This window comes from Molossus molossus, unplaced genomic scaffold (genome assembly GCF_014108415.1).
Source record: "Molossus molossus isolate mMolMol1 unplaced genomic scaffold, mMolMol1.p scaffold_m16_p_14, whole genome shotgun sequence".
NCBI lineage: Eukaryota > Metazoa > Chordata > Mammalia > Chiroptera > Molossidae > Molossus > Molossus molossus.
The window spans coordinates 45,872,191-45,889,005 of NW_023425349.1; the positions used below are offsets into that span (position 1 = coordinate 45,872,191).

Consider the following 16,815-nt stretch of genomic DNA (forward strand, 5'->3'; position numbering starts at 1 on the left):
TTCAAAATGTAGATTAAATCCTTCTTCTTCTGTCAAATCTTCCTAAGTAATCCCTGTTCAAAGTTTTGTCATCTTTCTCCACACTCCTGGCCCTGATACTTCAGAGCATCCATTTGTAATTAACCATGACTTTCTCTGGCTCTTAAAAGAGAATGGTGACACTGTGATGGTGGGCTCTGACGTCACATTGCCATAGTTCAACTTCCAGATCTATCATTTACCACCTGAGGAAATTTCTAAGGCTCACTTTCCACATGTCAAATATGGTGAAAATGACTACCTTGTAGTACTGCTTTGAGGATTAAATGAGATAACGGATGAAAGCACTCAGCTCAGTATTTGTCACAGAGTAAGCATTCAGTGAAAGTTGACTACTATTTGGTGTATTCCATCCTTTCTTATTCTACTTCACCATTTTTCATTATTATTTTTTTTAAATTTCTTTTTCTTTATTGATTTTAGAGAGAAATAAGGAAGAGGGAAAGAGAGATAAAAACATCAATGAGAGAGAAATTGACTGGCCACCTCCTGCATGCCTCCCACTGGGGATTGGGCCCACAACCTGGGCATGTGCCCTGACCGGGAATTGAACCGGTAACCTCTGAGCCACACCAGCTGGGCCCATTTTGCATTATTAAATGGTATCCCCATATTTAGCCTGGGGCCAATGGCAAGAAGAATCTTTTAGTCTCACACTGCATGTGCTAGGATCTTTATTGGTTAAAATGACACTACCAGGCTTCATGGGTACATTGTTTTTTTTCTGGGATATGCAAAAAATATAAAAGTTTACTTCATTTTAGTCACACATATGATTACTTAATAAGATTCGGAATCATCACAAATAGAGAAATGAAAACTTAAGTCCAAGTTGATAAGAAATAACCCAATCATCTAAACACAGAATGTCTTTCCTTTACTGCATTGCCCATTCTATACAAGGTTCAGGTTATTTCACTACAAATTTGTTGCTTGGTGTGTTTGACACATCAAATGCCATAATTGACTTGTTGATGTCAGGCTGAATAAATCTTACATGCTAGTGAAATGACATGCTTTTCAATCTGTCATTTATATTTCTCTTATTCACTTTTCTCTCATACTGATGGAAAAATGCATTGTGATTAAAAACTGTTAAAGAGAGAAAATAAAAGAATGCTGGAATCAGCTAAAAATAAAAACTAGAGTCTAATGTAACTAGGAACAATTACTTTCTTCTGAACAAATGACACAAAGTAAAAAGTTACTGGCCAAGACAACGTGGGCATAGGCAAGAGTGACTTAAAAATCAGCCCAAGATCACTTGGTATAAAAATAGGTTTAAATTTGTAACTGAGTTTCAATACAGAGCTTAGGAATATACCTGAGAATCTTTAGATACAAATGTAGTGATATTTGATGAAGCCATATAAGTTATTTTGCAGAAATGTACTGAAATATGCTTTGATTAGAGTGAGTAACAGACTATGGTGTGAAAGTATAATGAACCCTGAAAAAAGTCAGCTTCCTTTATTTCTAGCAAGGAAAATTATATTTGCTAGTATTTGGGGTGTTACCATAGACACTATCAAGAACAAAACTTTCCTGGCAATAAATAAAATCCACAAACCCTCAAGAGACTAAATTTTACACACTTCTTATAAATCTACTTATAACACTAAGAAGACGACTTAGTAATCTTATGGGGTAACTGCATAAAGGTTAATTTGCCATTAACACCCCATTTAAAGGACATGCCAGAAAAGAGTCATTCATAGTGTAAATAAATCCAGTCTTTATTTTGTTTCTCTTTTTAAAAAATGTAAACTGTCACCCTGGCCAACTTGGTTCAGTGGTTAGAGCATTGGCCTAAGAACCAATGACTTGTGGGTTCGATTCCGGTCAAGGGCATGTACCTTGGTTGTGGTTCATTCCCAGCCCTGGTCCGAGTCGTGCGGGAGACAACCAGTCAATGTGTCCCTCTCACATGGATGTTTCTCTCTCTCTCTCCCTCTCTCCCACTCTATCTGAAGATAAACAGAAAAATATCCTAAGGTGAGGATTAAAAAAAAAAAAGGAAACTCTCTCCATTATTTATAGTAATCACAATCTCAGTGAAAAGCATGTTCTAAGGGTTAAATAAGCCACTGGGGGAGCACAACCAAAGCATAATCAGTTATTATAGAAGAAATTGCTACAGGTCTTGTTGCAAGACCTTTAGGCCCAGGGATCTCATCCCTCTGAGTACGTATACTTCCTGTAATCCAGAATCCCATGAGAAGAACAAAGGGTATCTATTTCAAAAAATGTTGCACAACCTATCCAAGATTTCAGCTAAGAAACTAGAATTCTGCCTTGAATTTTTCTTTTCCCCTAAGGCACACTATCTTATTCATTCCCTATTTGCTGCTGTACCTGAAAAATGTACACCAGATCTACCCACTTTTCTCTATCCCGATTGCCATCACCTCGACCAGGCTATTCTAACCTCTTCTAAACTGCTTCCCAAAAGGTCTACCTGTATGGCTCCCACACCATTACTTCTCCAAGGAGAAGATGGAATGATCTTTAAAACTTTTAATCAAGTCATGTCTCTCTCCTTAGAAGACTCTATAGGTCTCTATCATGCTTACTTACTGTGATGCTTTATGTGATCTGGACTTTTCCAACCTCTCAACTCACACTAGTAATATATGTTTTCCTAGTTCTCAAAGCCAGTAACCTTGTTCCAACTATACTTGCTCCTCCCTTTCCCTAGAACCCTCAGTCCAGTTCCTTACAAGACAGGCTCCTTCTCACATTTTATATCTTGGCTCAAATGTTACTTTTTCCAAGAGGTCTTTCCTTGACCACTCTGTGTAAAATAGCTCCGTTACTCAACTCTGTTATGTTTTCTTAGTTCTTGTCATTTGCTTTTTTTTACAGACTACCTTACCAAATAGAGTGAAAGTTCTACCTCTGTCAGTCCACCCATTAACTCACAATGGGTAGCATGGGAACAAATCCTTGATACATGTCCATTGAATGAATGAATGATTCCATCTAATGTGTCCATTAGTAACACTCACATTTGCTTCACATGCCTTTCAGAGATGAGAAAAAAGAGATGAGATTAGACGTTTCCTTCCAAAATTCCTTCTTACACATTTACTTTTTTTTTTTTTTCTGGACTTAAACGGGGAGAAGTTTCCTACCTTGTATTTTCTCAGAGTGGTATCATTGTTTATTGAATTCTTTACAAGCTAGGATTCTTGTCAAGGTGGTTGAGAGGGCAACGTATCATAGGTAATGATATAATTGCTATGAAAGTAATTACATCCCAGAGTACACTGCAAAGGTCTTTTCCACCCTCGATTTTTGAGCGTTATTGCTTTTGTTAAATCACAGATTAGATATTTATAACATGAGGCATTTCTAACTTACAGCACTTGAAAATGACATTTGACCAGCTATATAAGGAAAAAGTCTGGGAATTGCAGCAAAACTGAGAACTATTCTTCTTTAAAATTAATCTTAATTACTACAGTAATAAGAGTAAAATATTTTCAGTGAAGAATCTATTTTTAAAAATACAGCTAAGCACAAAGAGGCAGATAACAATGACCTAATAATGACTTTCCGGACCTCAGTTCAGTCAGTGCACAACTCAACTATCTATCAAGTTCCTCAGTCTTATTATCTCAGGAAGAAGATGAAAAACACTGGCTAAATATCAAGATAATACCAGGTGAATGAATCTGTTGACCAGGGCTTTTCCAGTCACACGGGACACCCCTGGAAGCTTTGATGTTTGAAACCATTAGTTAAGGTACAAATTTGAGTCCACTGAAAACTGGCTTCCAAATAATTTGAACTTGAAAAGTGTTAGAGGACACAGTGTATTGTCTGTGTGTATGTAGACATAACAAAGCTATTTTCATGCACAGTCCTGGCAGAAGGCCCGTGGTAACTGCTCTGTGGGTCTGGTTACAATTATTTCACTATAGGGAATATTCCAGGACAGTACATCCCTGCTCTGCCCGCTCGGCCTCAAGTGGAAGTGTGTGCTCTTTTTACCTCACAGACCTTTTCAGCTGTCCTCCCTGATCCCGTTTTAACTCTCCTCAATCTTATATATCCCAACCACTCCTGCCAGAAATCTCAGCTAAATTCAAAGCCCAACCTACAACATTATAATACACGAGAACTCTAAGAGTATGTGAAACAAGTGTGTGATGACTTCTTTCCCCTTGTAATCACACCGATTCTGGGCATCCATCACAGTATTCTAACTATTTGTGCATGTACTTAAAAAAAAATTGATGAAATCAATAAAACTCTCCTAAAAGAAAAGAGTTGGTACGTTGGCACTCTGCTATTTTACCTCAAAAATCAAATATATATGTGCTCCCCACCCACTGCAACCTTTTATACAGCTGAGTGTGGCCCTTGGGAGAAATTTAAATGGAACGTTTTATACTGAAATGGGTTTTTAATGAAAACAAAACAAAGACGATAAGACTGGTTTACAAGATATCAGGGCTAAGGCGCTAATCCTAATGTTTAGAAATGCTTAGGTCTACCAAGTCCTTCTTAGGTGGCCTCCCTTGAAGATAGTTCTAGGATTTTGAAGCCTTCAATTAGTGACTTGAACTCAGCTTGTGAAAAAGTCCAGACTCGCTCTCAACTGTCCTAGGAATTAATTTCTCACAATAATTGTAGCCCCAATATCTTTGGCATTTCCCCGTATTTTCCCCGCACTGGACACAGACAGAGATGAGAGAGAGATTACAATGAAATGCAGAGCAAAGACAAAGGGGTTGGTCAATGGGAACTGCATAGAGTTTATGTAGATGGGCTTTTTTTAGGTTTTTAAGAAATGCAGATGGTAAGTTTAATTTCCCAAGAAGACTATTTGGGGACAGTTCTTTAAAACCGACAGCATATGGTGTGAATCATTCTGTGGCTCAACACGTCTTAATTCTTCACACTTTGACCTTTCCATGTCTGGAAGTGTCCCTTTCACTCAAGATCAAAGGTGAAGGAACTTTTCTTGGAAACTAAGGGAGGGAATAATATCATGTCTTTATTTTACCCAAGTTAAGCCCAGGTCTAGAGAATGGTAAGTAAACAGGGTGAGAGATGAGTTAAGGCAGTGTGGGGAGGTCACTAAACATTTACATAAACTGAAAGGTAAAAATGATTATGATATAAAATTGAGTAATTCTGTTAACTTCATTTCCCTTCTACAAAAAAAGAAAAAGGTTGGACTACACGGACTGATTAAGTGTTTGCTTAGAATTGACCTTGTTCAAAAAACATAGTGTGGTATCATGGAAAACACTGTGTGGTGTCATGGAAGACACTGTATAGTGTCATGGAAGACACTGTTGTGTCATGGGAGACACTGTGTGGTGTCATGGAAGACACTGTGAGGTGTCATGGAAGACACTGTGAGGTGTCATGGACAAGACTGTGTGGTGTCATGGAAAAGACTGTGAGGTGTCATGGAAGACACTGTGAGGTGTCATGGAAGACACTGTGAGGTGTCATGGGAGACCCTGTGAGGTGTCATGGAAGACACTGTGAGGTGTCATGGGAGACCCTGTGAGGTGTCATGGGAGACCCTGTGAGGTGTCATGGGAGACACTGTGCGGTGTCATGGGAGACCCTGTGAGGTGTCATGGAAGACACTGTGCGGTGTCATGGAAGACATGAAAATGTCATGGCACCAATGTCCCAGTCTGGATTACTAAGGCTGGTTATTCCTACTTTCACCCAAGCCCTGCACTCTCTACTACCTTTTCCCCCCAAACTATTTCATTGACATTCTTAAATAATTTGTGTATATGTGAAGTATATACACTAACAAGTACATTTGCCTCCCTAGGGAGATTCTAAGATCTTTTGAAGGCAAGTGACATATATTGCAAATAGTTGAATTATGTCCTGCCTAATTCAGTTAGCTCCTAGCAAGATGCAATAGATATTTTTTTTAAATCTATTTTTATTATTATTTTTTTTTTAGAGAGAGAGAGAAAGGGAGAGAGAGAGAGAGAGAGAGAAATATTGATTGGCTGCCTCCTACTTACCCCCTACTGGGGATCGAGCCCACAACCTGGGAATGTGACCTGACCAGGACCTCTCAGTCCATGGGACGGCACTCAATCCACTAAGCCACACTGGATGGGCAATAGATATTTTTTATATACACATAAAGACAGACTGTAAGGTATCATCCTTAGTCTCTAGGAGTTTAAGCATCATTTGGATGATAATTCATGTATAATATCTGTACTACAATAATATAAATTGTCTAAATTATCAGAAGTATTTTTATTCTCTCTATATTCTATAACCTATGTTCTATATATACCTATAAAGTAAATTCAATAAACCAGTGGTAACAGGACTATTAAAAAACAGATAGGTAATAAGAAGAAAGTAGATAAGCCTACCTAGAGCTGTGTGCATGTATGTATATACTACATAACATCAGAGGCAGCTAATGTTTAACAGGTACCAGGTATGTTTCTAGTACAGAATAACAGCTGCCACCCCAATTTGTTTATTTTCTAAATTTAGATCAAGATATATTGGGTGTTCTCAAAGGAGGGTATCTCTCTGTCTGTCTCCCGAGATATAAAATTAGAGGAATAGGCTGTCAGGTCACTAAAAACAAGGATTTGTGGAAGATTCTTTATATCAATACCTTCTAAGTCCTAAATAATTTCAGAAGTTCCTACCCAACTCATTCTCTTTTATTTACCATTCACTATGCAATATTGCATGATTGCTGAACATATATTGTTCAATTTTCCCATGAGAGACTTTGTAATTCCAGGCAAAAAGGTTTCTTTGGTGAACTTAAAATTTGCATTTCTTGAGCCAGTGCTGATAATTTAAAATACAAAATATTCTACTAAAATAGCTCTTCTTTGCTAATCTTTGGATCAGGAAAACTTTCGGTAAAACAGTTTATGATTCTGAACACTCATGCATGTCAGTTATTTCAACTTTATTTTACAAACCACTTCATATGAAACATCTTTTTTTCGTTCCACAGGTCTGAAGTACTGGTGATATATACTAGCATCAAGACGCTAGGCGCCTTACAAATGTGACTTGACATTCTTCTAGGTAGCTCATCTAAAACCATTAGTCATGTTTCACTACTTGCTTCATTTATGAAAACTGCACCCAGACACTCATTTTTTTTTGAACTTTTTGAGTTATACTATAAAAAAAGACATCATTACCAAATGCTAATCAGTTCCCTCATAATCACTGATTACATACTCCTTATTCATTCAGCTGAAAAACCAGAAAATTATCCCAAAGTCGACAAAATCCAAATAATTGAAATATTACAAACCTCTGAACCAACACATATGTGATGAGGGTGCCCCAATACAAAAACGGTTTTCTTCCCCCCTACAATGACAGTGTTTGCTCTTATTCTGAAGTTGCTCATGGGTTTTTAGAAGGGTCAAGGCTTTCGCGCTTTCTGCACCCAGGAAGCATGTCTCGGAGCAGAAAGAAAGTGCCTCATGGACTAACTGAGGCAAAGGTCATGATTAGACTGTGAGAGGTGGTTGTAGAGCTGAAAATTGCTCCAAACCAGAAAAAAAAAAAAAAGGAGAGGAGGCAGGTTTTTGAAGGAACGAAGGATCCTTCCAGTCCGGGGAGTAGCACGCTTTTACCCAAGTATCAGGGGGTGTGTTACAGTGGTGTTTGTTGCAACACATCCTTACAGGCCTCGTGGAAAAAGGGTGGCCTGTCAGTCCTAGTAGCTGTCACAGCAGAGGCAATTCATGACCAAACTTTTGTTGAGCTCAGATAAGAGATCTGGATACTTTAAGCTTATCTGTTTCTATGTTTTGTATTTGTTTTCTTTTCTCTCAGTTTCCTAAGAGGGTTTTTTGGAAAAGCTCTGACCTTTGGGGAGCAAGAAAAATTAGAATGGTACAGAGGCCCTGGCCAGTGTGGCTCAGTTGGTTGGGTGTTGTCCAGGAGGTTGCTGGTTCAATTCCGAGTCAGGGCACATGCCCAGTTTGGGGCTGGATTCCTGAGAGGGGACATGCAGGAGGCAGTCAATCAATGTTACACTCTCACATTGATATTTCTCTCTCTAAAAGTCAACAAACTATTACAAAAATAAAAAGAATGACTGAGAGGTCAGTGGTTGCAATGCATCCAAGGTAGGACCAGGCAAATCAGTTGGTGCAGGCAAGCAGCTGGGGACAAGGCTGAGGATGTGGACGTTTCCCCCGAGTAATCACTGTGACATTAGGGGAAACAATGCATTTCTCCTTGTGCAAAGAGAGCTGGGACACACAGTTCACTAGGGGCCATCAGCCCTGCTTGCAGCTTTCCACCTGAGCATGCACCCTCACTCACTGGCTCACATGACCCGAGCAGGGCCACAGATCGGAAGTGCTGGCGGTGTCCTGAGCCATAGCTCTGGCCAGCTGTGACTTTCCCTCCCCTCTCCTTACAAGGGGGTACCTTGTAGATCAGGCTGTTCAACTTTTGACAGTAAAGGCTGAAGCTCAAAATACCAAGGTTAAGCGTTGAGGAGCACTAGAGGAAGAGGCGATTGCTGGGTGGGGGCTGGGTGAACGGGTAAGGCATGTTTGCCAGGGTTTGGTGTAGCTTCAGAACAACTATGACCCTGGTACCCTGTTATCTGAGAGCCTTGCTACAAGTTCCTAGTTTTACATCCTTTCCACTCAGGTCCACTGCTTACTGATCCTTGGGTAGCATCAATGCCTGACCCGTTCTTAGTTCTCCGACCTCTCTCCCTAACTTACAGCTTCACTTACAAGCGAAGACTGGCCTGTAGCACAAAACAATGGAGTGATGAGAAAAGGTTTATTGTTTCTCATTTTATCAGATGATTTACCCTGTACTTTGGCCCCACTATTGAACTAGACTATTTTGAAATCTTAAAATACAGCGAATTTTCCCAGTAAACTATATCTTGGGATCTTTCTTCCACCCATCCAAGTTTTGGCAAAAATCAATCTTAAAAAAAATGCTCAAAATGCAAGGGAAAGAAAACAGACACATTCTCTCAGTGTGTTCCCAGCCCCAAAATGACCTTATCCAACTGAGGATTTTTCATCTGAACTTAAAGAGGGGTTAAAATAATTACTAAAAATGTTAGTGCTGTAGTAATATCTCGAGGAACTGGATGTCCTATAGCCACAGTATGGTGCTGTAATGGGTTGCCAAAGGTGAGATTATCTCCTTTTGGGGGGAATGGGGAAGTACAGGAAGAATTCCTACTTTTTTCCTTTCGATATTTTGTACAGGAAGATATTTTGTACAGAAAAACAATCTAGAATTTCAGAATGAAGATGATATATTTAAAAAAAAATCCAATTTACAGTCACCAAATTAAAAACACAGACACTTCCTCGAGATGTCTGCTGTGAGAACAGTGCAGTGAAAAGTTGTAAAGTGAGAATTTAAAAGGATAAGTGCCAGTTCCTTCTGAAACCAAACTTTTAAGACTTCAAAAGATATAATATATTTAAACAATTTCATATTTAACCTCGTCAAAAAGAGAAATACATTCACAGGGGTGAAATGATATCACACCTGCTCTGCTATGGTCTAAATATCTGTGCCCCTCCCTCCCAATTCATATGTTGCAAACACCCAGTGTGATGCTATTATGAGGCGGGGCCTTTGGGAGGTAATTAGGTCATGAGGGTAGAGCCTTCAGGAATGGGATTAGAGCCTTTACAAGAGAGAACCCAAAGAGCTCCCTTGCCCAGTCCTTTGGTTATATGAGGCCCGTTAGTAAGCGGGTTCTCGCCAGATGCCTCCTGGCATCTTGATTTTGTATTTGCCAGCCTCCAGAACTGTGAGAAATAAATGTTTGTTGTTTATAAGCTACTCAGTTTATGGTATTTTGTTACAGCAGCCCAAATGGACTGAGATAAGATAGCTCATATCCAAAGCCAGTGTTGGTCTACCTGTCTCAGTCCAAGGAGTTATATGACTTTGCAACTGACTGTATCCTCATTACTTTAAATGCTCAGCTGCCCTACAGAGGGCCAGCTGGAAATGTTTCAAGGCCACCCGGGTATGTCATGATTCTTGAACTCTTCCTGGCACCTGCTATTGTTCTACTTCAGGGTACACTAGGTGAGAGAATTTCTCCATTCCTCCCTAGGGCAGGGGTGCAAGGCTATTTTTGGAAAAACACATATCATTACTTCAGTTCCTTGTTATGATTCTCTTGTAAGGAGAACCTCTGCGTGCAGGCCCACAATCCCTTTTCTAAAGTCCTTGCACCAAATGTATTTCAAATTCAAACATTTTTCAGATAGCTTGTCTATAGCATGTACTATATAAAATTCCAATGAGGTCTGAGCCAGCACCTCATAATCAAATACATTAATATTTCTGCAGTGAAATATATAAAGACTGTCAATAGCCTCAAGTTAAATCAGGGCAAACTTTGCCATTAAAGTAGTTCCAGTGTTCATTTTGCAAAAGAACTTTCAGTGTTCTGGGCATCTGGATTTTGAAATCGAGGGTAAGAGACTGAAGATTTGTATTGGGTTTTCAAAGAGTTCAGACAAAATGATCTATCAGTGCCTAGAGAAAGAAGAGATGAGACGCATTGCAGGGGACCTTTCAAAGGGATATTTAGACAGAGAATTTGACTACATTAAACAGAATTTAAGGTAAGTGGGCTTTCCTTGTTCCTGGGCTCCTGTCATATAACCTTGAAATATTCTGTCCCTCAGAATGAGTCTGTGACAGCACTGTTGTCATGGAGTCTGATGCCTCACTGTCCTGCAGGGAAAGGGCCCCGAAATGGGCACACTGGACCATGCTGAGACTCACAGAAACATTCCCAGACTGAATGAAAACCTCAAGGCAAGAGTGTTGGAGCCAACTGGCACGCGTGCACATGACTCCATGATAAAGCAATGGCACAGTGTGATTTTTTTTAGGGAATATAAAAAACAAAAAAATAAAGAGGTTTGCCTTTTTCCTTAATATAGGCAAAAAATATCAAAGCCCTAATCTCTGACGTTTTCAAGTTGGGATTGGGAAGATTATTCTCTGGGTTGTGCTAGGGATTATATACTAGGGAATGGGTACACTGTCCTTGAGATGAGGGTTGTCGCCAGTGGAGACATATGGAGATAAAGGCTTACTTGGCTTCCAGGGCCAGCGCAATGATGCCCGCAGCCATGGGGGCTGAGGCCGACGTCCCAGTGTGGTTGTCCGTGCACCGCTGCCTCAGATCTGTAGTGATCTAGAAGACAGAAGTGAACACATTTAGGGCTCTGGGGGTCCATGTGAATTATACTCAAGTAGAAAATGTACTTATAAAAGTGGAATGGAGGGGTGTTAGAAGAGTCCCTTTAAATTTCTTGTTCCTGTGCTCCTGTGACCATGTCACTTCCAGAGAATGGCCTGTGTAAATCAACACTGGAAAAGGAAGGGTTTGGAAATTGGTCTAGGGGGGAGCTTTTGGCCTGAAACATAAGCATAGGTCAAGTTTCTCCTTAAATTGTACCCTTTAGACACCTCACTTGCTTTACCCTGGTCCCAGCTCTAGTTAAAGATGAAGTTCTTTCATTGCCCCAATATTTTAAATAATCCAGGCATGTTGAACCAGCAGCCACACACTGAGTTAGGCATTGGTAGCATCAGGAATAAAAGCACACAGTCTGGCCCCTGCCCTCCCAGAACCATTACACTGGGGGAGTCGCAGGTTTTGCATAAAAGATATGCTCTGCCACGGAAGAAATATCTGCTTAAGGACTTTATAGCATTCACAGAAATGTTACACGAAGGGCCACGGATTTCTCAAAGCTCTAAGACAAACACTGAAAACCAGGTTCAACCCAGTGCGTTTGATAAGAAATCACAGCACGAAGTACATGCTTGCATATTATAGAAGGAAATTAGCTATTTCTCATGTTCTTTCACCACAATGTGAGAACTAGAAGATTTTTCTTCTTGGTTTGAATGTATCTCAGTAACATTCCCATCGGCATGACCATTTCACTAAGGAAAAAAAATTCAGATTCTCCTTAACAAGAGAAATTAAACACTATGAGACATTTGCAAACCATTGTAAATAGCCAAGATGTTTTAAACCCCTTCTTCCTGACAAGCATCTATCTTTGCCCCCTTGGGGCTGATATTCCTTCGGGGAACGCGCAAGGCTTGTGAGATGAGCTGGTGGTCTCAAGCAGTGACTGGAGACATCAGTAAAGCTTTCTTCAGCATCAAGATGAATACATTCTCCATATTTTTCAGGTAGGAAACTGAGGTGAAAGGTCATCAGAAAGGCGTAGGAGGAAAGAGGCAACTGAAAACAAAGTCCTGCTGTTCTAGGGCGCATCCTTTGAGATGAGTGTGAAGATCAGGTGATTTGGAAAGAAATCTGATCTTCCCAGGAAGAAAGAGCTGCATAACTCCTTGGAAAGAAATCCTCCCCTAAAAATGTCCTCAGTGTCACATGAGGATGTCTGAGTGGACTCTGATTATTTGTTATGGCTCTAAGGGTGGGGAACCTTTTTTCTGCCAAGGGCCATTTGGATATTTATAACATCATTCGCAGGCCATACAATATGATCAGCTTAAAAAGTAGCCTGCTGTATTTGGTCAGGCTAAGCTGGAGAGGCGTATGATGTTAGCTGGTACTGATTTCACTGGCCTTATATGACCCTCAGGCAAACCATTTCCCTCCCCTAGATTGACAGGTTCTCGGTTGACATCCTGAGGGAGCTTCACAAGAGGCCATCCGTTCTCATGGCCTTTCCTTTGTTCCTTGGATTGCTCTAATGTTACCAGATTATTCATTCCTGGTAGGGACCAACACACAAGTGGGAGAATAAACAAAAAGATGGAGAACCACAGAGATGTTAGAGAGGAGATGGACTTTGAACTCTTTTCCTAAAAATCCAAATGGTGCCCTGGCCAGTTTGGCTCAGTGGTTGGAGCATCAGCCTGCAGACCAGAGAGTCCCAGGTTCGGTTCCTGCTAGGGGCACGTACCAAAAAAAAAAAAAAGAGCCAAATGGTGCTCAGGAGCCCTGACAGTGGTTGGCAGGCAAGGAAGGTTGTTTCTTGATGAACAACCATTTTCTAGTCATCAGATTTTACTAGCCATCTTCTGAACATTGGATGCTTACAGATGTCTAGGTAAACAGAGCCCTACCCACTTCTACATTCAAATATGTCCTGTATTTTTTAAAAAAAATTATTTTAATTGACTTTTAGAGACAGAGAAAGGGAGAGGTGGAGAGCGAGAGCGAGAGAGAGAGAAACATTGATGTGAGAGCAAAACATTGATCAAGCCTGGAATCTGGGCATGTGCCCCCACTGGGAATCAAACTGGAAACTTGGTTTTTGATGCACGGGATGATGCCCAACCAACTGAGCCACACCGGCCAGGACAACTTCCTGTATTTTTAATTGTTGACTTTGAAAAGGTATTTATTTTTAAAATTGTGGTAAAAATCATATTACACAAATTTACCCTTTTAACAACTTCTAAGTGTATAATAGTGCTGTTAAGTATACACACACCACCATACAACAGATCTCTAGAACTTTCCATCTTGAATAACTAAAACTCTACCTATTAAGTAACTCCCCATTCCTCCCTCCCCCCAGACCCTGGCGACAACCATGCTACTTTCTGCTTCTATGACTTTGACTACTCTAGGTACCTCTTATAGGTAGAATTATGTAGTACTTGTTCTTTTTGCAACTGGCTTATTTCACTTAAAATTATGTCCTCAAGGTTCATCCATGCTGTAGGATTCCTTCTTAGGCGGCATAGAATTCCACTGCATGTATATACCACATTTTCTTTAATTCATCTGTCAAAAGACATCTGGGTTGCTTCCACCTCTTAGCTATTGTGAATAATGCTGCCATGAACATGGGGTACACATCTCTCTTCAAGATTCTGTTTTCAAATCTTTTGGATAGACACCCTGAAGTGGGACTGCTGGATCATTAAAAAGGTATTTCTACTTCATTTGAAAGCACGGGTTAATGTGCAGCCTTGTTTTCCAGAGGCCTGACCCCTGAATCAGTGCATGAACAGCCCGGGAGCGGCCTGTTGCCATGTTTTCAGACACACTATTGTGGAGAGATGGCCCTGCCGCATTCTTCCCATTTTACCTCACCCTCATGGTCACGTTCTTTTGCCAGGTTTTATTTTTTCAATGACTTGTGCCTGGATTCAAGATTTTTCATGATGTTTTCCCACTTGGCTCCCTCTACTTATTCTTCAGCTGCACCAGACACTTTCAATGCTCAGAAATGAATCCAGAACAAACACTCCAAGTGTGGGCAGCCTTTCTGAGTCTAATAAATAACCACCTCCGGCCAACCTCAAACATGAACAATACAAATTTCAGGATGTCGGGTTCACAATAGGAATTTGCCCCATCTATATATAGACACCAGGTATAGACACCTATATATTATATTGTACATATAATAACAGATTGAAACAAAAAGCTGCTCAGTGCTTTTATATATAAACACCAATTTAGTGGTACATGCTATTGATACAGGCAAGCCTGCAGAATTCCAAATCAACATTGTGCTTTTATTTTATTTTTTTTCCAACCACTTTAACTAAATGAAACTTGAGTAGTGAGCAGGGATGGAAAGGGAGTGGAACAGGAAGGTGATGGAGAGGGGGAAGGTTGAAAGGAATGGAGAGAAAAGAAACAAAAACATCCTTACTCCCTTCTCATCCTGCCTTAAGTGGAAATTCCAGCTGGGTCATTTCAAGAGGAAGTTACTGTCAGTGTTAAAGATATTTAGGTGCAAATTACCAGAAAGATCTGAGGCATCGTTAGGAGAAGCCAGAATGTCAGAGAAGTTTGCATCTGCCTTTAGAAAGAAAAGGTGAAGACCACCAAGGAGCACGCAATCTTGAAGAAAAATGATGTTCTGAAAACTGGAACCACCCGGGGTAACTCCATTCATCATAAAGCATGCATACAAAACCTGACACCGTAATTTAAAGGAAAAGTTAACTTGGTCCACATCACAGGAAGTCCAGAGACTCTGCATGTGAAAACAGAACAATAAAGCACTTCAAGAGTAGATTCCATTTTAAAGCGTGTCTCGGAATCTGGTTTCCAGCCCGGTGGTGCATTTTGCACTCTCCAAATCAGAAACAGAATTTTTCTTCTCAGATTGCTCAAGGAAATATCATTTCTGTCCATCGTAGTGAAGAAAACAGGAGATGACACCAATCCTGATCAGCAAATGAGATTTTCAGCCTGTCTCAGGATGAGTAGCAGATGGTGTTTTTGGACTCCACAAAGTTCAGGATGTCATATTTCTATGGTGAGAAGGGGTAGAGATTGTTCGGGTCTAGCCTGGCTTCCTCTGAGAAGAACCATCACTTTCTCTCATCCTAAGTTCTTATTTCTTAATATTTCATAGTTCATTACTTGAGCTGATTGAATCTTTTATTCTAGCCTGTTGATATAATTCTCTGGGGAATTGCAATCCTGATTGACTTTGGCCATAGTGGCAAACAAGCCTGTAGAGCAACCCTCAGGTTAAGAGTTTCTATCTCCCTGATATCTTGTGATCTGTTTTATTTTGAAGGTAGCATATTGTCTCATATCTGTTAAAAGAGCAACTGAACAGATAGTTTTCAAACATGAAATGAATTCGTTTCTGGTGTTGATTTTCATTTGGATTAAAAATGTGCCCAGAAAGCTGTTTCAGACACAGCTATGAGCGATAAGGAGAGAAATGAAATCTTAAATGTGTCCATGAATAAAACAGAAGAAGCTGATTTATTAAACCACAGCAAAATAAAGAGGAGCCGAGGACCAATTAATGCTTTATGTGTTCGCTGAAGTCACAAAGACTGGTGTAAAATTCAATCATTACTGACAAGTCCACACAAAATTCCACTCCTGTGTTGCTATGAGAATCCATAAATGTGAAGTGCAAAAGTAAGGTTGTGCTTACAAATGTGAGATTGCTATCATTAAAGAAAGATGCCATCTTACATCATTTGTGCATCTCCGTAATGTCCGCTCCGTGCTCGCGACGGAGCAGAGGCACAGTACTGGCTGAGCTGAATAGCTCAAGTCAAGCTCTTTTGTACTCATTTTGTTCTGTACTCTAAACTCTCCCACTTATTAGGGAACACTTCAAGGTCACTTCTTTATCGACTCTCCAAACAGAACTCACATAAACTTATAAGCAACCTACAAACATGATGTGTGCGTATGTATAGATACCATCCAGGGGCCAAATAAAGTAGAGCAATTCTCACAGCTCCTGTTGCTATCAGCAGCTGCCCTGCTTCTACAGCTAACCACCACGAACTTGCCACGAGTAAGGCAACGTGCAATCGGTGTGTACGTGTGTGTGCTTGCGTGTGCGTATAAAACTACATTAATCCCCCAAGAACACTCCAAGGAAGACATACCATTTAGTAACTGAGGAACGGGAGGCTGGGAGAGAGTAACTTGCCCAAGCACGCACAGATACTAAAGAGCTGGGAAGTGGCAAAGTAGTAAATCCTCAACTGGCAGCCACAGAAAAAGCTCAGTAACAGAGTTTGGTCACCGATGAGAGCAAGGGTGACAGTTCCAGACCACGATGCGTGATGATGGTAGAACCTGGGATCCAGCCCAAGTCAGCCAGTGGGCACAGTGATTCTCTTTTGGGCCACCATCAAAATCAGAACTCTTCAGAAACAAATCCCTCCCCTCCCATTCTCAAGACAATATGTATCAAACTTCTAAACAAACTAATCACATCTGGATTTGCTAGTCTTTTACTCATGAAAAGTAATGACATTTCCCAAATCAAAAGGAGA

The 16,815-nt window shown here is 40.4% G+C and overlaps 1 protein-coding gene across 2 annotated transcripts in view; it reads right to left on the reverse strand.

The window, feature by feature from the left end:
- Nucleotides 1–16,815, reverse strand: part of PCSK5 (proprotein convertase subtilisin/kexin type 5) — a 435,012-nt gene that overhangs the window by 233,994 nt on the left and 184,203 nt on the right. For both annotated transcript variants that reach the window (XM_036260761.1, XM_036260762.1), the window contains exon 9: nt 11,142–11,242. In XM_036260761.1, coding sequence (XP_036116654.1) covers nt 11,142–11,242 — 101 coding nt within the window. The remainder of the gene's footprint in view (nt 1–11,141; nt 11,243–16,815) is intronic.